Raw genomic sequence first — 20,918 nt, forward strand, 5'->3', positions numbered from 1 at the left:
GTAACTCTAAGTAAATGAATAGACAAGCTCTGACACCTGTTTGACAAGGAACTGATATCCAAGGTATATAAAGAACCATTAGGGTTCAAGGCCTGGGACTAATCCTCTGTGGCCTGCTGCTCTAAACTCTGGAATGCTGGCTTCATCTTCAAGTCATTCATTTTTCATGAAGGGTACCATGTGTTTATAGCTGAGTAGTTTTATCAGCCTGTTTCCTGCCAACAGTGTATGAACATTCTGGTTGCTTCACATCCTTGCCAACTTTTAGTGTTGTCAGTCTTTATTTTTAGCCATTCTAGTGGGTGTAGAGTGGTATGTCATTATGGTTGGTTTTAATTTTAGTCCTTGATTACTAATGATGTTGAGCCCTTTTTCCTGTGTTTATTGACATTTTTATATCTTCCTTTGTGAAGTGCCTGCTCAAATCTTTTGCCCATTTAAAATTGGGTTAATTGTCTTTTTATTATTGAGTTGTATGAGTTCTTTATATGTCCTTTTTGTATCCTGGGTATCAGTCGTTGTGGTTGCCTATTTTCTTAGAGCTGTTTTTTTTTTTTTTGCGGTAAGTGGGCCTCTCACTGTTGTGGCCTCTCCCATTGCGGAGCACAGGCTCCGGACGCACAGACTCAGCGGCCATGGCTCACGGGCCCAGCCGCTCTGCGGCATGTGGGATCTTCCCGGACTGGGGCATGAACGCATGTGCCCTGCATCGGCAGGTGGACTCTCAACCACTGCGCCACCAGGGAGGCCCCTTAGAGCTGTTTTTGATAAGCAAAGTTTTACATTTTGATGTAGTCATATTTGTCATTTTTTCTTTTATAATTATTGCTTTCTGAGTCCTGAGTAAGAAATCTTGGTTACCTCCAGGTTGTGAAGGTATACTTATGTATTTTCTTGTAGGAATTTTATAGTTTTAGCTTTTATGTTTAGGCCTATGATCCATCTCTAGTTTTTGTGAATGGTGTGAAAATTATTTTGTGAAGAATATTAAATGTTCTTCCCATACAGATATCCAGTTGTTCCAGTATCATTTGTTGAAAATGCCGTTGTACTGCATTGGTACCTTTGTTGAAATTCAGATGACTGTATACATGGCAGTTGATTTCTGGACTCTTCTGTTCCATTGGTCACTCCTTATGTCAGTACCACCCTGTTTTAATTATAGTAGATCTTTTTTTTTTTTAAATAAATAAACAAATACATTTATTCATTTATTTATTTATTTTTGTCTGCGTTGGGTCTTCGTTGCTGTGTGCGGGCTTTCTCTAATTGTGGCGAGTGGGGGCTACTCTTTGTTGCGGTGCACAGGGTTCTCATTGCGGTGGCTTTTCTTGTTGCGGAGCGTGGGCTCTAGGTGCGGGGGCTTCAGTAGTTGTGGTTCGGGGGCTCTAGAGCACAGCCTCAGTAGTTATGGCACATGGGCTTAGTTGCTCCAAGGCATGTAGGATCTTCCCGGACCAGGGCTCAAACCCGTGTCCCCTGCATTGGCAGGTGGATTCTTAACCACTGCACCACCAGGGAAACCCTATAGTAAGTCTTGAAGTTGTGCAGTGTAGGTCAACAACTTTGTTGTTTTTCAAGTTTGATTTGGTTAGTTTAGATCCTTTGCATTTTCCACATAAATGTTGGAATCATCATCTTACCAATTTCTAAAAAAAGTCTCGTGGGATTATGATTGCAATGGCATTGAATCTTTAGATCAATTTGGGAAGAATTTACATATTAACGGCATAGAGTCTTCAAATGTATGAACGTGGTGCATCTCCTGTTTAATTTAGGTCTTTAATTTCTTCTGGTACTATTTTATACTTTGAAGAGGTCTTATGCATTGTTCATTAAAATTACTCCTAAGTATGTTTTTTTTAACTCACAGTGGAGCTATCATTCACATTGTTACTCTGTAGACAGTGTGCCATTTTTTTCTGACTGCTTTTAAGGTTTTCTCTTTATTTTTGGTTTTTAGCATTTTGCCTGTGGTGTACCTAAGTGTGATTTCCTTTGTGTTTATCCTGCTTTGAGATTTGCAGATCTTCCTAAATCTATAAACTTATGCCTTTCACCCAATTTGGGAAAATTTGAGCCATTATTTAAAAAAAATTTTTATCCCTGTTCTCTTTAACCTTTTCGTTTGGGACTTTGATTATATGTGTTAGCCATTTTGATGTTTTCCCCCAGGACCCTGAGGCTCCTTTGTTATTTTCAATCTTTTCTTTTTTCTTCTTCTTCAGATTATTTAATTTCTTTTGAAGTATCTTTTTTTTTAACATCTTTATTGGGGTATAATTGCTTTACAATGGACATGTAAAGCAATTTTATATGCTTTATATGGTGTGTTAGTTTCTGCTTTATAGCAAAGTGAATCAGTTATACATATACATATGTTCCCATATCTCTTCCCTCTTGCGTCTCCCTCCCTCCCACCCTCCCTATCCCACCCCTCCAGGCGGTCACAAAGCACCGAGCCGATATCCCTGTGCCATGCGGCTGCTTCCCACTAGCTATCTACCTTACGTTTGTTAGTGTATATATGTCCATGCCTCTCTCTCGCCCTGTCACAGCTCACCCTTCCCCCTCCCCATATCCTCAAGTCTGTTCTCCAGTAGGTCTGTGTCTTTATTCCTGTCTTACCCCTAGGTTCTTCATGACATTTTTTTTTCTTAAATTCCATATATGTGTGTTAGCATACGGTATTTGTCTTTTTCTTTCTGACTTACTTCACTCTGTATGACAGACTCTAGGTCTATCCACCTCATTACAAATAGCTCAGTTTCGTTTCTTTTTATGGCTGAGTAATATTCCATTGTATATATGTGCCACATCTTCTTTATCCATTCATCCAATGATGGGCACTTAGGTTGTTTCCATCTCCGGGCTATTGTAAATAGAGCTGCAATGAACATTTTGGTACATGACTCTTCGAATTTTGGTTTTCTCAGGGTATATGCCCAGTAGTGGGATTGCTGGGTCATATGGTAGTTCTATTTGTAGTTTTTTAAGGAACCTCCATACTGTTCTCCATAGTGGCTGAACCAATTCACATTCCCACCAGCAGTGCAAGAGTGCTCCCTTTTCTCCACACCCTCTCCAGCATTTATTGTTTCTAGATTTTTTGATGATGGCCATTCTTACTGGTGTGAGATGATATCTCATTGTAGTTTTAATTTGCATTTCTCTAATGATTAATGATGTTGAGCATTCTTTCATGTGTCTGTTGGCAGTCTGTATATCTTCTTTGGAGAAATGTCTATTTAGGTCTTCTGCCCATTTTTGGATTGGGTTTTTGTTTTTTTGTTATTGAGCTGCATGAGCTGCTTGTAAATTTTGGAGATTAATCCTTTGTCAGTTGCTTCATTTGCAAATATTTTCTCCCATTCTGAGGGTTGTCTTTTGGTCTTGTTTATGGTTTCCTTTGCTGTGCAAAAGCTTTGAAGTTTCATTAGGTCCCATTTGTTTATTTTTGTTTTTATTTCCATTTCTCTAGGAGGTGGGTCAAAAAGGATCTTTCTGTGATTTATGTCATACAGTGTTCTGCCTATGTTTTCCTCTAAGAGTTTAATAGTTTCTGGCCTTACATTTAGGTCTTTAATCCATTTTGAGCTTATTTTTGTGTGTGGTGTTAGGGTCTTTTGAAGTATCTGAAGTTCACTATTGAGCTATCTTAAGTTCTTTTTTATATCTAATTTTGCATTTTGTGAACAGGATTGACAGTTTGGGGTGATTTACAAGATTTATACTTCGAGTATTTCCTATTTTTTTAGTAATTTTATTATTTATTTATTTTTTGGCTGCGTTGGGTTTTCGTTGCTGGGCCCTGGCTTTCTCTCTAGTGGTGGCAAGCAGGGGCTACTCTTCGTTGCGGTGCACGGGCTTCTCTTTGCGGTGGCTTCTCTTTGTGGCGCACGGGCTCTAGGGGTGTGGGCTTCAGTAGTTGTGGCTCTCGGGCTCAGTAGTTGTGGCTTGTGTGCTCTACAGTGCAGGCTCAGTAGTTGTGGTGCACGGGCTTAGTTGCTCCGCGGCATGTGTGATCTTCCCGGACCAGAGATCGAACCCATGTCCCCTGCATTGGCAGGAGGATTCTTAACCACTGAGCCACCAGGGAAGTCCCCTTATTCTTTTGTAAGTGTAGTGAGTATGTTTCTTTATTAGAAGGCATTTGGGGGGAGATGGTTATATATCCTTTGACTTTTAAATGTTCTCTTGTCTTATAGGATCCTGAATTTCCCCCTTTTTGCCCTTCACAGGACAGTCTCAAAGGGCATCCGTCATTCCTTTTTCCTTCTTCTCAGAAGCCCCGCCTTGCCAGTTCTGCCTCACCGAGTTGTACATACACTTGTCTCTTTCTCCATAGGCTGCACTCATCTCCCAGAATGTTTCGTCGGTATCTTCATGCTTAGTGTGGGTCTTCATTTTCCGGGAGTGATTTTAGTTCTATCTTGGGCTCTCCATCCTCCTCTTCTCCCTTCTATGCATTTCTCTTCCCATCTGGGTCCCACCTTGCTCTTCTCAAAAAGTCGAGATGAGAGTTCAAGAATTATCTCCACCAGAAATTGATATATATATTTTTTTACTTCTAGGCAATTTGAAACTTCCATTTTCAGTCTTCTAATTGTGTTAGGAGATACAGGATATTTGTGGTTTTTATCTGTTCCTTTTGTTGGTGCATATAGTTTTTGGCAGATGTATTGGGATATTTAGATTTATGTAGCTGCCATAACTTTGGCTATCAGGAAGTCTTTCCTAACATTTTTTTTTCTTTCCTAACATTTTATTTTGAAAAATTTGAAGCCTCTAGGAAAGTTATACAATGAATGCCTGCATATCCTTCACCTAGATTCATAGGTTTGTTACTTTAATCTCTTTCTCTCCCTGTCTTTACACATGCACACATTTTATTAGTTGAATGATTTGAGAGTAAGTTGCGGAAAACATGACAGTTTATTCTAATGCCTCGTCATGTGTCTCCTAGTAACAAGTTCATCCTCCTATATGACCGTGATAGTTATCACACTCAGGACCTGTAGCAGTGACACAGGACCATTGTCCAGAGTGCAGTTCATCGTCAGACTTCCTCCACTGCCTTAGTCATATCCTTCACAGATTTTTTTTTTTCTGATCTAAAATCCTATAAAGGGTCACACAGTGTGTCGTCCTGTCTCTTTAGTCTCCTTTAACCTAGAAGAGTTCACTGTCCTTTTTGTTTTGCTTTGTTTTGTTTTTTGAGGCACTGATATTTCTGAAGAGTTCAGGCCTGGTAGATGTCAGCTTGTCTGATGATGTCCTCATGATTAGAGCCACGATTAGATTGGTAGAGATGTTGGTGATATTATTATGTTTGACTGCTTGGTCAAGGTGGCTGCCAGATTTCTCCATTGTGAGGGTGTCTTTTGCCCCTCTCCATTTTTTCTCCAAGTGCAAGTAGTTTATTTGGGGACTGACCTCAGGACATACTGGGAGAACAGAGAGGCAGTGAGAAGGGACAGAAAAGGCAGTCAACAAAGGGTGCAACCCAAGCTGATTCCACCAGGAGCCTGGAGCCAGCGCAGAACTCACGGCTTAGCTTATCCCACAGAAGGGGTGAGAAATCTAGGGTCTTTAAACTTTAGCCAGTTCCTTTAAACTTTAGTCAGTCACTGAGGGCTGCTCCCAGGGGCATCCGTTCTCTGGTACTTGCGGCTTACCCTGAACAGGTGCAGAATGGGCCCGATGCCAAGCAAGCCCCCAGGTAGAGATGCAGGTGTTGGCGTGTGGAAGTTAGGCTGGGCGTGTGCTGTTGCGGTGAGAGCTGATGGGACAGTTAGCACAGCGCCCCTAGTGTCGGCTAGGCCTGGGGACCCCGGGACCTAGAGCTTGAGGCAAAAGCTTATGTGGTATTATTTTTTTAGGAAGTGCAATTCCAGGAAGCAGAAGTGAAGGAGAAGGGGATTGAGGAGAGATGGAGACGAAGTCAGTTCAAGCGTGCATTTCCAGGCTGGCCACCCCTTGGTAACAAGGACAGCTGATTGCTTGGTTTCCTTAAGCTGTCTCCCTGGAGGAGGTATAAGGTGCCACACCCCAGGACAGCCTCCTAAATGAGGAGAGGAGAGGATCTACTCCTCAGCGCCTTTGTCTCCCTGGTAGAAGGTTTGCCCCGTGGCACCTCAGCTCCACCAGGTGTGCAGGTTGTGCACGTGTGGGCATCAGGTGGGTCCCACGGGTTCTCACACCTCAAATGCAGGAGCGAGGCCAAGGGTGGGAGGTAAGAGGCATCCCTGTGAGCAGGAAGTAGGGGCCGTAGGGTTGTGCCCGTGTGCTGCTGGTCGGGACCCTCGCGTATGTGGTCCTCCTAATGGCAGCCAGGGTGGAGACAGTGGTCTGAGGCCTCAGAGACAGGCAGGGCCAAGACTTGAGGTCCTGCATAAGATATGCCTGATACATTGGGAATCTACTTTGGTTTAACAGATACGCATGTACATACACATAAAACACACATACACAAGCACAGTCATATGTGAAGAGGATAACAGCTATCTGTTGCTGGTGGGAATCCAGCCACATTTTACTTCTTCCCATATTTTTGATATGTTTAAAGCTTTCTACAATAAAGACATTTTAATTTTATAACAGGAAAATGGTTTGTGGACAGTTTTAGAAAGGGAGGCGGAACAGTAAGCGTTTTTTCCAAAGTTAAAACTGGCAAAAAGAATAATTCCAGGGCTTCCCTGGTGGCGCAGTGGTTAAGAATCCACCTGCCAATGCAGGGGACATGGGTTCAAGCCCTGGTCCAGGAAGATCCCACATGCCATGGAGCAACTAAGCCCATGCGCCACAACTACTGAGCCTGCGCTCTAGAGCCTGTGAGTCACAACTACTGAAACCTGCGTGCCAAGAGCCCGTGCTCCACAGCAAGAGAAGCCACCGCAATGAGAAGCCCGCGCACTGCAACGAAGAGTAGCCTCCGCTCGCTGCAGCTAGAGAAAAGCTTGCGCGCAGCAACAAAGACCCAACGTGGCCAAAAATAAATAAATAAACATTTTTAAAAAAAGAATAATTTCATGTTTTAGTCTATAGACAGAGACTAGTTGTCCTTTTTTCAATATATTGAATCTTATAAGATTGTTTAGAAAAGTAGAAACAAATTGCCTTTTAAATGTGAGAAGTGTAACTGCTGCCTTATAAAATTAGTTTCTAGAATTAAATATACTTTGTCTATATATCCTGCATTGTGTATTTCTGTCATTCACTGGTGTATCTGTTCATTTAATATTCAGACACTCCCCTTCCTGACCACCTACTATGAGCAAGGTACTGTGCTAGGCCCTGGGGGTGCCACAGAGAGTCAGGAAGAACCCCCCACCTTCTAGGGGCTCATACTGGAGTGGGGAGAAATGGATGTGGTAGAGACAGTACTCACCAAATATTTAAATGCCTTCTTACATTTCCCAGCCTCTGGGGCCGTGTGACTAGTTCTGTCTAGGGAACTGTGACCAGAGTGATGCATGTCACAGCTAAGGCAGCTATGAGCTGGTGTGACTGCTCCAGCTCTGCCTACCCCTGCAGTGATGACCTCAGGAGTCACACATGCCAGACGGCATAGCTATAAGATGGACAGGGCCGCCAGACTGTATTAAATCTTTCATGAGTAAGATAGAAATCTTTTCTGTGTTAAGCTATTCCCCTCCTTTTTTAAAATTGTGGTAAAATGTACATAATGTAAAATTTATCATTTTAACCATTTTTAAGCATGCAGTTCAGTGGCATTAGTACATTTGCAGTGTATACCCTTGTTTTTAACAGATAACCAGATAGGCTCTCATTTGAAACTTTGTGAACATCCTGTTCACCTACAACTTTTTAGTATCCCACTCCGTGACCTATGGGTCAAATCTGCCACCTCTTTTTGTAATAAAGTTTTTGTTTATTTCTTAGTTTTTATTTTATTTATTTATTTTTGGCCATGCCATGTGGCATGCAGGATCTTAGTTCCCTGACCAGGGATTGAACCCATGTCTCCTGTAGTGGAAGCACCGAGTCTTAACCACTGGACCATCAGGGAAGTCCCTAAATTCTTATTTTATATTGGAGTATAGTTGATGAACAATGTTGTGTTCGTCTCAGGTGTACAGCAGAATGATTCAGTTATACATGTATTTATTCTTTTTCAATTTCTTTTCCCATTTAGGTTATCACTGAATATTGGGCAGTGTTCCCTGTGCTATACTTTAGGTCGTTGTTGGTTATCCATTTTAAATATAGCCGTGTGTATATGTCAGTCCCAAACTCCCAATCTGTCCCTCCCCGCCGGCCTTCCTCCCTGGTAACCATAAGTTTGTTTTCTAAGTCTGTGAGTCTCTTTCTGTTTTGTAAATAAGTTCATTTGTGTAATAAAGTTTTATTGGGACACAGCCACGCCCATTCATTTATGTATTGTCTATGGCTACTTTCACGCTAAAATGCCAAAGTGAAGTAGTGACAGAGACCATATAACCTGCAACACCTAACATATTTACTCTCTGGCCCTTTATGGAAAAAGTTTGCTGACCCCTGCTTTATGGAACAGGCATTTAAGTTTTTATTTTTATTAAAATAACACATGCACATATTTGAAAAGGAAATAGCACTAAAAGTTTTATTTTTAGAAAGGCGAGCCCTGCTGCACTGTTCTTCACGCCAGCACCACTCCTAAGAGCTGTTTTTTTCTTTTACTTGTCTTTTCTGGCATTTATAGTTCTAAGTAATGTCCTCATTCCACTATTTCTTGATTTAACAATTTTAGACACTATTGACTAACCTAGTATAGGCCACTATCCTACTTTTTAGTGCAAGATTATAAATAAATTTACCATTTCTTAGCCGAAAGGTAATGTTGTATGATCATTTAGTTTTCTGCATTTCCATCATAATGTATGTAAGAAAGTTAACAAGAACTTAGCAATAACTAACATTTATTTAGTATTTCACACGTGCCAGGCACTCTTCTGATGTAGTGTTTTTTTAAGTTGAAGTATAGTTGATTTACAACGTTGTGTTAATTACTGCTGTACAGCAAGGTGATTCGGTTTTATATATATACACACACACACACATTCTTTTTTTTATATTCTTTTCCATTATGGTTTCTCATAGGATATTGAATGTAGTTCTCTGCTGTACAGTAGGCCCTTGTTGTTGATCCGCTCTATATATAAAAGCCTACATCTGCTCACCCCAACCTCCGATTCCATCCCTCCCCCAAGCTTCTCCCCCTTGGCAACCACCAGTCTGTTCTCTATGTCTGTGTTTCTGTTTCTGTTTTGTAGATAGGTTCATTTGTGTCATATTTTAGATTCTACAGATAAGTGATACCATATGATATTTATTTTTCTCTTTCTGACTTAATTTCATTTAGTATGATAATCTCTAGTTGCATTAATGCAGTTTTTATGCAGTTTCTCATTTAATCTTTACAGAACCCCTAGGAAATGTAGATACTGTTGTTATCTCCATTTTCTAGATGGTGAAACGTCATTTAGAGAGATGATGTGATTTTTCTCTTGGTCAAGACCTCGTGGGTGATGGAGCCAGAAATCACCACTTGGAATGTCAGCTCTTAAACACCGTCTTGGAGCGCTGCGTGGGGAGTCATACTGGTTGACGCTCATAGATTTGTGGTCCTACTGTGAGTGAGCAAGCTGAAGACGTACAGCATGCAGATGTGCTGAGGCCCAACTTCCTAGGGTCTGCAGCGGGTGGGGCACTCAGGTAGCGGGTCAGCCATCTGCAGCTGCTTTTTCTGAGGGTAATTCTCTTTTCTAATAGACTGCACACTTGCGTGGTCTCAGTCTAATGCAGTGGCTCTCAAACTGGAGCTTGTGTCAGGATCACGGGGTGGGCTTGGCCCAGCACTCATACATGGGCCTCACCTCTGGTTTTGGATTCAGTGGGTCTGAGGTGGGGCCTGAGAATGTGCGTCTGTAACAAGGTCCCAGGCGATAAACTGCAGGGACTACTAATGGTTTAATGCTGTACCCTTTCTGAACACGGGGTCTTCTGTGCCATCTGGCTCTTCCATCGCGTCGTGTCTGTTACACTCCCGCCTGCTGGCGTGTTGGCTCCGCGACAGCAGTTCAGCTACCGTGGCCTCTGTTTCCTCTTCAACCCCACAGAGGTCAGGGTCATGATGCCCATATAGCAGGTGGTCGTAATCTCCCCTAGCACGCTTTTGTAATTCTGACTTTTTCAATTACGAACATTGTAATTATAACATACAATACATTCTTATTGTAAAAATCACCTTTAATAGCACCACCACGCTAGCAAAATTTTAGCAGAAAGGTAGAAGCAGACCCTAAAGGATTTTAAGTCGTTTGTTAGGTGATAGCTAAGCACTGAGGAACTTGGCCCTTGACTGGGTCAGTGTTTAAAGTATGCAAGGAAAGTTACTTCATCTGATTTTTAGTAGAGGCTCTTGCCTTTTACCACTAGCATTCTTTGAGATCATTTTTTTAATCTTCTTTTTATTTAGAGGTCAACCTGGATCAACATGTCTGGGACTGAAGAAGCAATTCTTAGCGGCCGTGACAGCCATCCTGCTGGTGGCAACTCTGTATTATGCTTTGGTCAGGTACATGTGTTTTTTTCATACCTGGAAGGAATGAGGTTGAGTGAAAAAGGTATGGGGAAGCCATTGGTAGAGCACCATCATATACATGTAAACTTTTTTTTTTTTTCATTTAAGTGCATCATTTGGGAGTCTTTGACAAGCTCTGAGGGCATTTTGGAACTTTAGCAGCACTGGGGGTTACATTTAGATTTAAATTTTATTTATTTTTTGGACAGATTACATTTTCATATGCTGTAACATTCAAAATGAAACAGACTGTATGTAAAAAGTCTCACTATTTCCTATCACTCTTGTCCACATGTCTGTCACCCAGATCTCTTTTTTGGAGGCATCCAAAGTTTCTGGTGTTGTACTCTTTGTGGAGATATTCTGTGCATATAAGGGAGATTCTTGCTTTGTCCCCCCAAATTCTGTCTTTGTCTTACCAGAAATCTATTTGTGTGTATTTATTCAGGGCAAGGGGAAGAGTATTGAGGGGATGAAAATCTAAACAAGTAGGAGTATATTTCTCTATGTGTAGGATGGAAAATTGTTGAACTAGAGAAGAGGACAAATGGAAGCAGGGCTTCCTGTCATGTTTTCTCCTCTCCTGCTCCCTTGCCTACATACATGTCATATAGACTCCGAGGAGGGAAGTTTCAGTTTCCCAGTTCTGGCTCGAGAAAGTTTTGTAGGGATGGTAACATATTGGTAACATCTAAGGCAGTGGTTTTCAAAATGTGGTCCAGTGACCCCTGGGGGTCCACAAGACCTTTCAGAGTCTGTGAAATCAAAATTATTTTCATAATAATACTAAAGTACTCTGTGCCTTTTTCACTCTCCTTCCTTCGTGAGTGGGTGCTTTCCAGAGAGCGCATAGCATGTGCTGACACCATTGCTCTGATGGCTACTGGAATGTGTGCCTGCAGTTTCTCATTTTTAATTCCTAGTATTGATAGCTATAACCCACATAAACAAAAGCTCATAGGACCCTCAGTACTTTTGAAGAGTGTTAAGGGGTCTGGAGACCAAAAAGTTGGGGACTTGCTGATAAGCAATGGTGGAAATGTCAGTTTAATTTTCCCTTTGTGGATTACAGTACCAATACACAGCAGAAGAGTACCAGGCCATCCAGAATGCTCTGAGGCAGAGGCTGGGCCCAGAATACATAAGTAGCCGCGTGGCTGGAGGAGGCCAGAAGGTGAGAGAGTTTACGTGCTTGAAAAGTGGGCACCCACAACGCCGACTATTCCCATGAACTTGCCAACTCCCTCTCTGGTCCTCATGGATTCAGAAGGCCTCTCATTCACTGTTAGTGGACGTTTATTTGTGTCTTTCGGCGGGGATGGGTTCCAGCCCTCACTGTCATCAGCAGTGGCCCAAGACACTAGTTCTAACTGGCTCCTCTGGAAGATCTTTGAACTAAGTTCACTGAGAAATTCTCTGGAATGTTTAAGGGTGCTTTTGCCAAAAGAGCTGGTAAGGAATAAATTAATTTTTTTTTTTTTTTTTTGCGGTACGCGGGCCTCTCACTGTTGTGGCCTCTCCCGTTGCGGAGCAGAGGCTCCGGACGCGCAGGCTCAGCGGCCATGGCTCACGGGCCCAGCAGCTCCGCGGCACGTGGGATCTTTCCGGACCGGGGCACGAACCCGCATCCCCTGCATTGGCAGGCGGACTCTCGACCACTGCGCCACCAGGGAAGCCCAGATTAAGTAAATTTTGATCCACATTTAAGTATGGCAAGGAATTTTAACAAGTTTTTTTTTTTCTTCTTAAAATTTTTTTTCCAGGTGTGTTACATCGAGGGTCACAGGGTAATTAATCTGGCCAATGAGATGTTTGGCTACAATGGCTGGGCACACTCTATCACACAACAGAACGTGGGTGAGTATGCTTCCTGGCAGTGGCTGCTTCTTCGTTTCCCTTCCTCGGCATTGGCTGACTTCTGGCAGGAGTGTTTTGTAGGCAAGGACCTAGGGAAGGTGTGCTCAGTCGCCAGCAGGAGGAATACAGGTGAGGCACAGGGATCAGTATCCTCTTCAACTGGTTCTCTTTCCCACTCCTAGATTTTGTTGACCTTAACAATGGCAAGTTCTACGTGGGCGTCTGTGCGTTTGTGAGAGTCCAGCTGAAGGTGAGGGTGATGGAGGGGACGTGCTGCCTGCAGGCACGGGGCAGGTGGGAGAGTGAGCAGGTACGGAGGCCTCGGGGCCCAGAGAGGGGGTGGGGTTGTTCAGACATCCTCCCTCATGTGCCCCTAAGAGAATTTTGAGGAACTCTGTTCTCTTGCACGTTTTTAAGTTGACTCAGTTTTCACCATATATATAAACAGTTGTAAGGGCGTATGTTTTGGCATATTGTAAAATTTTACATTCTAAAATAAATCTGTTACATCTTTTTAACACGTACCAATGTATTCTAAATACCACAGAGGATTAAGTGCTGTCATCCATTTAAAAATAATACATGCGCAAGCTGTTTTTCTTTTCCTTTCTTTCTTTCTTTTTAAATATTTATTTATTTATTTGGTTGCACTGGGTCTTAGTTGTGGTGTGCAGGGTCTTTAGCTGTGGCATGCAGGATCTAGTTCCCCAACCAGGGACTGAACTTGGGCCCCCTGCATTGGGAGCACGGAGCCTTAACCACTGGACCACCAGGGAAGTCCCTGTTTTTCTTTTTTTTGAGCAAGTTATTCTTTGGTCATCAGATATCTTACGTTGTTCCTTCTTGAACACGTATTTCCATTCCACTTCCCCTCTGGCTTTTATCCTAATATAAGATATATGATTGAAAATCTTTTATTAATGATAACCTTATTATACTTGTGTGTGTGTGTGTGTGTGTGTAAAAATTTTAGGGGATAAGTTTCCAGTGATTTTAAGGCTCTAACTATTGAGAAATTTCTTCTGGATTGAGTTACTATTGATATTACAGGTGCTATTAATACACAATTTAGTCAGTTGTGTTTATGTTGAAGAGACAACATAACTACATCAAAATATTTATATTTAATAAAATTTTATGGAAAATGCATTTCTTGATAAGATGGATGAGCTGTTTTTTTCTATTCAGTTAGTTTGTATATCCATAGTTAATATTACTTATTCCTAGACTAAACATTTAGCATTAATTCTATTCTGACTTATTTTTATAAATACTACCGAAAACCTTATTCACATAAACAAACTGAGAATGAACGAGTTTCGTTACAGTGTCATTCATTTCTTTGACTACTTGTGAGTTATATATCAGAAATCACAATGCTATCATCAAACATTATACTCAGCTCTCTGTCAGCTAACAGCTTGATCAGGCCCACCTTTACTTTTGGTAGAAGCCGAGAAACAGGTGCCACCTGACTTGTGAGAGGATTTGCTATCCAGTCATTAGAATCTGTTAAATATAATATCTCAAATTTTTGGTTTGGTGCCCCAGAGGTTTTCATAGTGTGGGTAATGTGTCTTAGTAAGATGTGGGGCGGGTCAGGTGTGTGCCTAGTTATGTGAAGAGGAAGGAGAATTGTCTTGCACTTGGAGCATAGGCACATCTCTAGGCAGATCCGGTCCAGGAAGTAGCCCTGGAAATGGACTCTGGCAACTCCACCTGTGTTCCAGGCCCTGGGCTCTGTCCAACCAGTCTGAACACTGATGCTTGAGGAAGAGGAGAGCTCTGCAGCCAGGGACGGGGCTGCAGCTCCTCACGTTGGACCCTGAACTCCTTTTCTGTCCCCAGGATGGTTCGTATCATGAGGACGTGGGCTATGGTGTTAGCGAGGGCCTCAAGTCCAAAGCCTTGTCTTTGGAAAAGGCGAGGAAGGAGGCAGTGACCGATGGGCTGAAGCGAGCACTGAGGTAGGCAGATCCTGTTCTTCTCAGCTCTGGGTTGTAACACCCACGTGGTTCAGAAGTCGAAATAACACAAGTCTTCCTCCCACCCTTGACCCTGTGCAGCCTGTTTTCCTGCTCTCTTCTGTCTTTCCCCAGTGCTTCTTTATGCTGAGGGCCCACTTTTTGGGGAATAAGTAGTAGAATCCTGTGTTCTCTGTTCTGTACTTGACCTTGCCTTCCCCACCCCTCTCATCAGCTGTGTGTCTTGGAGACCTGTCCACACAGCACATAGATTGTTTCCTCATTCTCTTTAATATACCTACACAGTTCTTCATTATGTATATGTAACATAGTTAACTTAGTTTCATAGAGCAGGGTTTTTAACCCTTTTTGGGGTCATAGATGCCTTTGAGAATTGAATTACCAGAAAAATACATGTAAAACATGCACTAAAAATTTGCAACACCATAACCTGTGGGGGCATCCAGATGTCCCAAGTAAAGAACTTTGGTCGTGGAGGTCTGTGCCCCTAAAGTGTGCATGCTCACTATTACTGGGGAATTGGAGCAGTCCTTGGGAAACATTCTCTGCTGTGGAATTCGTGTTCTGCGTTGGGAGGTATAGCTGGTGCGATTTTGTGAGCGCTTGCTCAGGCTTTCTGTGCCCACTGCCCCTCCTGCGGGTGGGGTTGTGACTGCTGTGCTCACTGCTGTATTCTCAGCGCCTAATGCACATGCGTAATGAACAGTTCTGAATGCTTATCAGAGTCCATCTCCTCTGCTGTGTTGAGAAGCAGCTTGTACAAAGGCTGTAGCTCTGTTCTCTGATATTCACATATAACGTTCTCAACCCCGTTCCCCTCTTTTCTTACCCGTAGAAGTTTCGGGAATGCACTTGGGAATTGTATTCTGGACAAAGACTACCTGAGGTCGCTAAACAAGCTCCCACACCAGGTATGTTGCAAGTGGGGGGTGGAATGCGTCGCAGTAAAGGCGCAGTAACTGATGATGCTTCTGTGTCACGAGTGAGTTGGTGACGGAGAGAGAAAAGGTGAAGACTTGGCTATTTAGAGGGTCTGGAATGTGTTTCAGACGTCTTTGAACACAAGAGCCAGCAGGAACCAATTACCTTAATGTACCAATGAGGAAATTGAAGCCTGGAGCATTTGTGTTACTTGTCTCTTATGTAGAGAGAACCGTGCTTGGCAGTGGTCTGTGAGACAGAAGGAGCACAGATCCCTTGCAGCACTGCCATTTCTTACAAACACTCAGAGCCTCACGTGTTCAACCTTCCTGCTCTTCCTTAGCTCGGGTGTCTTTAAGGTTTAGATCTCCCTTGTTTCTGTAGTTGCGTGTCATGTGATCTGCGCGTTTGCCTTCGGAGAATGGGGTCTGGAGTTTAGCGTGCCTGGGCCAGTCAGGCTCCGGAGCATTCCTGTTGCCTGGTGGAGTGTGGCTGCTTCACCTGTGGTTCTTTGGGTCCCTGCAGTGCCGCCACCCTGGGCAGCCTTCCCTCTCTGGTACTTGAGGGGTTCTTTTTCTTGTGCTGCCCGTAATAGAGGTGTGTGTCAGTTGGCAGCTGTCAAAACTCCATTTCTTGGGGCTTCCCTGCTGGTGCAGTGGTTGAGAGTCCGCCTGCCAATGCAGGGGACACAGGTTTGTGCCCCGGTCCGGGAAGATCCCACATGCTGCGGAGCGGGGCCCGTGAGCCATGGCCGCTGAGCCTGCACGTCCGGAGCCTGTGCTCCGCAACACGAGAGGCCACAACAGTGAGAAGCCCGCGTCCTGCAAAAAACAAAAAAACTCCATTTCTGTCCTTTTTCTAAATCCTTTTTACATATAATTGGACTCAGTTTGCTAATATTTTGTTAAGGATTTCTGCATCTATATTTATGAGGGATATTGTATTTTTTTTCCGTTTTTAAAACATTGTGGTAAAAAACACATAACATGAAATTTACCATTTTAACCTTTTTTTTTTTTTTCTTGTGGTACGTGGGCCTGTCACTGTTGTTGCCTCTCCTGTTGCAGAGCACAGGCTCCGGACGCGCAGGCTCAGCGGCCATGGCTCACGGGCCTAGCTGCTTCGCAGCATGTGGGATCTTCCCGGACCGGGGCACGAACCCGCGTCCCCTGCATCAGCAGGCGGACTCTCCACCACGGCGCCACCGGGGAAGCCCCCATTTTCTGTTTTTCGGTAGTAGCCATCCTAATGGGTGTGATTTGAATTTTTCTGATGGTTAGTGATGTTGAACATCTTTTCATGTGCTTATTGCCCATTTGTGTATCATCTTTGGAGAAATGTCTACTCAGGTTCTTTGCCCATTTTGTAATTGGGCTATTTGATTTATTTGTTGTCAAGCTGTAGGAGTTCTTTATATATTCTGGCTATTAACTCCTTATCAGAGATATGATTGCAAAGTTTTTTCCCATTCCATAGCTTGCCTTTTAAGTTTGATATAGCTCCATTTGTATATTTTTGCTTTTTTTGTTGCCTGTACTTTGGTGTCACATCCAAGAAATCATTGCCAAATTCAATGTCATGAAGTGTTTCCCCTGTGTTTTCTTCTTTGAGTTTTATAGTTTTGGGTCTTATATTTAGGTATTTAATCTATCTTGAATTTATTTTTGTATATGATGTAAGATACAGGTCTAACTTCATTCTTTTGCATGTGGATATTCAGTTTTTCCAACATCATTTGTTGAAGAGACTCCTTTCCCCATTGTGTAGTCTTGGCACACTTGCTGAAGATCATTTGGCCATACGTGAGGATTCATCTCTGGGCTTTCTGTATTATTACATTGACCTACGCACCTGTCTTTATGGCAGTATCATACTGTTTTGATTATTGAAGCTTTGTAATATGTTTGGAAATCAGGAGGTCCTCCAATTTTTTTTTTTCAAAATTATTTTTGCTATTTGAGGTCCCTTGAGATTCTTTATAAATTTTAAGGTGAATTTTTTTATTTATGCAAAAAATGCCATTGGAATTTTGATAGGGATTACACTGAATCTGTAGATCACTTTGGTAGTATGCATATCTTAACAATATTAAGTCTTCCAGTTCATGAACATGGGAAGTCTTTCCATCTATTTGTGCCTTCTTTAATTTCTTTCAGCAGTGTTTCATAGTTTTCAGTGTACAAGTCTTTCACCTTGGTTAGGTTTATTCCTAAGTATTTTATTCTTTCTGATGCTATTGTAAATGGAATTGTTGTCTCAACTTTTTGATTGTTCATTATTAGTGTGTAGAGACACAGCTGTTATTTATGTGGATTTTGTATCCTGAAACTTTGCTGAATTTGTTTATTAATTCTGACAGTTTTTTTTGTTGAGTCTTTAGGGTTTTCTACATAGAAGATCAACTAATCTGCAACCAGAGATAATTTTACTTCTTCCTTTCCAATTTGAATTCCTTTTATTTCTTTTCCTTGCCTAATTGCTCTGGCTAGGACTTCCAATATGTTAAGAAGTAGTGAGAGTGGGCATCCTTGCCTTATTCCTGATCTTCCAGGAAAAGCTTTCAGTCTTCACCATTGAGTATGATGTTAACTGTAGGCTTTTCATATATGGCCTTTATTATGTTGAGGTTGTTTCCTTCTATTCCTAATTGTTGAATGTTTTTATCATGAAAAAAATATCGAATCTTGTCAGACTTTTTTTTTTTGCATCAGTTTAGATGAACAGGTGGTTTTGTTCATGGATCACATTGATTGATTTGTGTATGTCGAACCATCTTTGCATTTCAAGAATAAACCTCTCTTGGTCATGGTGTATAATACTTTTAACGTGCTGTTAAATTTGGTGAGCCGGTATTTCATTGAGGATTTTTGCATCAATATGCATCAGGGATATTGGTCTATAGTTTTCTTGTAGTGTCTTTTTTTCCACCCTCCTCTTATAGTGTTTTTGCCTGGCTTTGGTATCAGAATAATGCTGGCCTCTTAGAATGAACTTGGAAGTGTTCCCTCCTTTTCAGTGTTTTGGAAGGGTTTGACGGTTGGTGTTAATTCTTTAAATGTTTGGTAGAATTTTCCAGTGAAGCCATTTAGTCCTGGGCTTTTTGTTGTTGTTGTTGTTGTTAGGTTTTTGTTTACTAATACACTCTTCTGCTAGTTACTGGTCTATTTCTGTTTCTTCATGATTCAGTCTTGGTAGCTTGTGTGTTTTAGGAATGTATCCATTTCTTCTAGGCTCTCTGATTTGTTGGTGTACAGTTGTTCATAGTATTCTCATAATTTTTTTTTTTTTTCCGGTACGTGGGCCTCTCACTGTTGTGGCCTCTCCCGTTGCGGGGCACAGGCTCCGGACGCGCAGGCTCAGCGGCCATGGCTCACAGGCCCAGCCGCTCCGCGGCATGTGGGATCTTCTTGGACCGGGGTGTGAACCCGTGTCCCCTGCATCAGCAGGCGGACTCTCAACCACTGTGCCACCGGGGAAGCCCTGCCCTAAGCTTTATTTCCTATCTTCTCCTAGCTTGTGTCAGCTAGAAACTTCCCTGTTAGTACTGCTTTTGCTGCATATGTAAGTTTTGGTGTGCTGTGTTTTCAACATTTTCATTTGTCTCAAGATATTTTCTAATTTCCCTTGTGATTTATTTGACCCATTGGTTGTCTTAAGAAAGTACTAATTTCCACGTTTGTGAATTTTCCATTTTTCCTTCTGCCATTGATTTCCAGTTTCATTCCATTGTGATCAGCAGAGATTTTTTTGGTATAATTTCTGTCTTCTTCAATTTAAGACTTGTTTTGTAGCCTAACATGTGGTCTCTCCTGGAGAATGTTCCATTTGTACTTGAGGAGAATGTATATTCTGCTGTTGTTGGGTGGAATATTCTCTATATGTCTTAGGTCCATATGGTGTGTAGTGTTCAAATCTTCTGTTTCCTTATTGACCTTCTGTTTGGTTCTATCCATTACTGAAAGCAGGGTACTGAAGTCTTCTGCTATTACTGTCTTGCTGTGTATTTCTCCTTTCAAATCTGTCAAAGTTTGCTTTACATATTTAGGAGCTCTGATGTTTGGTATATAAGTATTTATAATTGTTATAGCTTCACAGTTAATTGACCCTTTTATTATTATAGAATGTCCTCTTTTGTCTCTTGTAACAGTTTTTGACTTAAAGTCTATTCTTTCTTATATTAGTATAGCCTCCCCTGCTCCCTTTTGGTTACCATTTACATGGAGTATCTCTTTCCATCCTTTCACCTTCAGCCTGTGTTATGTCTTTAGATCTGAAGTGAGTCTAATGTAGGAAGTATGTAGTTGTATCTTGTTTTTTGAATCCATCCAGCCAATCTATGGCTTTTGGTTGGGGAGTTTGATCCATTTACATTTAGTATTGATAGGGGAGGGCTTAGTATTATTTTGTTAATCGTTTTCTGTATGTCCTGTAGCTTAGCTTTTTTTTTTGTCCCTTCTTTCCTCTTACTGCTGTCCTTTGTGTTGTGTTGATTCTTTTGGTAGTAACATGATTTGATTCCCTTCTTGTTTACTTTTGTGTATATCCTATAGATATTTTCTTTGTGGTTACCATTGCAATTATATGAAACATTTTAAAGTTATAACATTCTATTTTAAACTGGTAACTTGAATTGCATACAAAAACTCTAGTCCTTTACAACACCACTTTATGTTATTGATGTTACAGATTACATCTTCATATTATTGTATGTCCACTAACATAGATTGTTATGAAAGTTCTAATGGTTTTTACATTTAATATCTGTATTCATTATATAATTTTAATGGTTTTTTTCATTTAAATTCCATGTACCAAAATTATGATGATACAGGTTACCGTTTTTGCCCGTGTGTTTACCTTTACTGGAGAACTTTTTATTTTCATGTTGCTGCCCGGCATCCTTTTGTTTCAGTTCGAAGGATTCCCTTTAGCATTTGTTGTAGAGCAAGTCTAGTGGTAATGAACTCGCTCTGCTTTTGTTTATTTGAAAAAAATCTTAGTTTCTCCATTTTTGAAGGATACTTTTGCTGGATACACTATTCTTGGCTAAGTTTCTTCTTTCAGGACTTTGAATATATCATCCCACTCCATTTTGGCCTGTAAGAGTTCTGCTGAGAAATCTGATAATCTTAGGCAGGCACTCCAGTATGTGATGATTTGCTCTTCTCTTGCTGTCTTCAAGATTTCTCTGTCTTTGACTTTTTTTTTTTTTAACTGAGATATAATTGACATACAACATTACAGGCATACCTTGTTTTATAGTGCTTCATTTTATTGCACTTCACAGATAATTGCATTTTTTACAAATTGAAGGTTTGTGGCAACTGCATTGTCAGGTGATGGTTGGCATTTTTTAGCAATAAATTATTTTTTGATTAAGGTATGTACATTGCTTTTTTTTGACATAATGCTGTTGCGCACTTAACATACTACAGTATAGTGTAAACACAACTGTTATATGCACTAAGAAACCAAAAAACTTGTGCGACTTGCTTTATTTCTATATTTGCTTTATTGTGGAGGTCTGGAACCAATCCTGCAATATCTTTGAGGTATGCCTGCATATTAGT

At 41.5% G+C, this 20,918-nt stretch overlaps 1 protein-coding gene across 1 annotated transcript in view; it reads left to right on the forward strand.

Moving 5' to 3' along the window:
- Positions 1–20,918, forward strand: part of RAD52 (RAD52 DNA repair protein) — a 31,444-nt gene that overhangs the window by 3,564 nt on the left and 6,962 nt on the right. The window contains 6 exon segments of the mRNA XM_089919960.1: positions 10,481–10,579; positions 11,658–11,759; positions 12,349–12,442; positions 12,625–12,692; positions 14,291–14,409; positions 15,263–15,338. Of these exon segments, the coding sequence (XP_089776086.1) occupies positions 10,481–10,579; positions 11,658–11,759; positions 12,349–12,442; positions 12,625–12,692; positions 14,291–14,409; positions 15,263–15,338 (558 nt within the window).

This window comes from Delphinapterus leucas, chromosome 11, assembly GCF_059928025.1.
Source record: "Delphinapterus leucas isolate spDelLeu-1000000601 "Yukka" chromosome 11, BTC_Dleu_Yukka2, whole genome shotgun sequence".
NCBI classification, from domain to species: domain Eukaryota; kingdom Metazoa; phylum Chordata; class Mammalia; order Artiodactyla; family Monodontidae; genus Delphinapterus; species Delphinapterus leucas.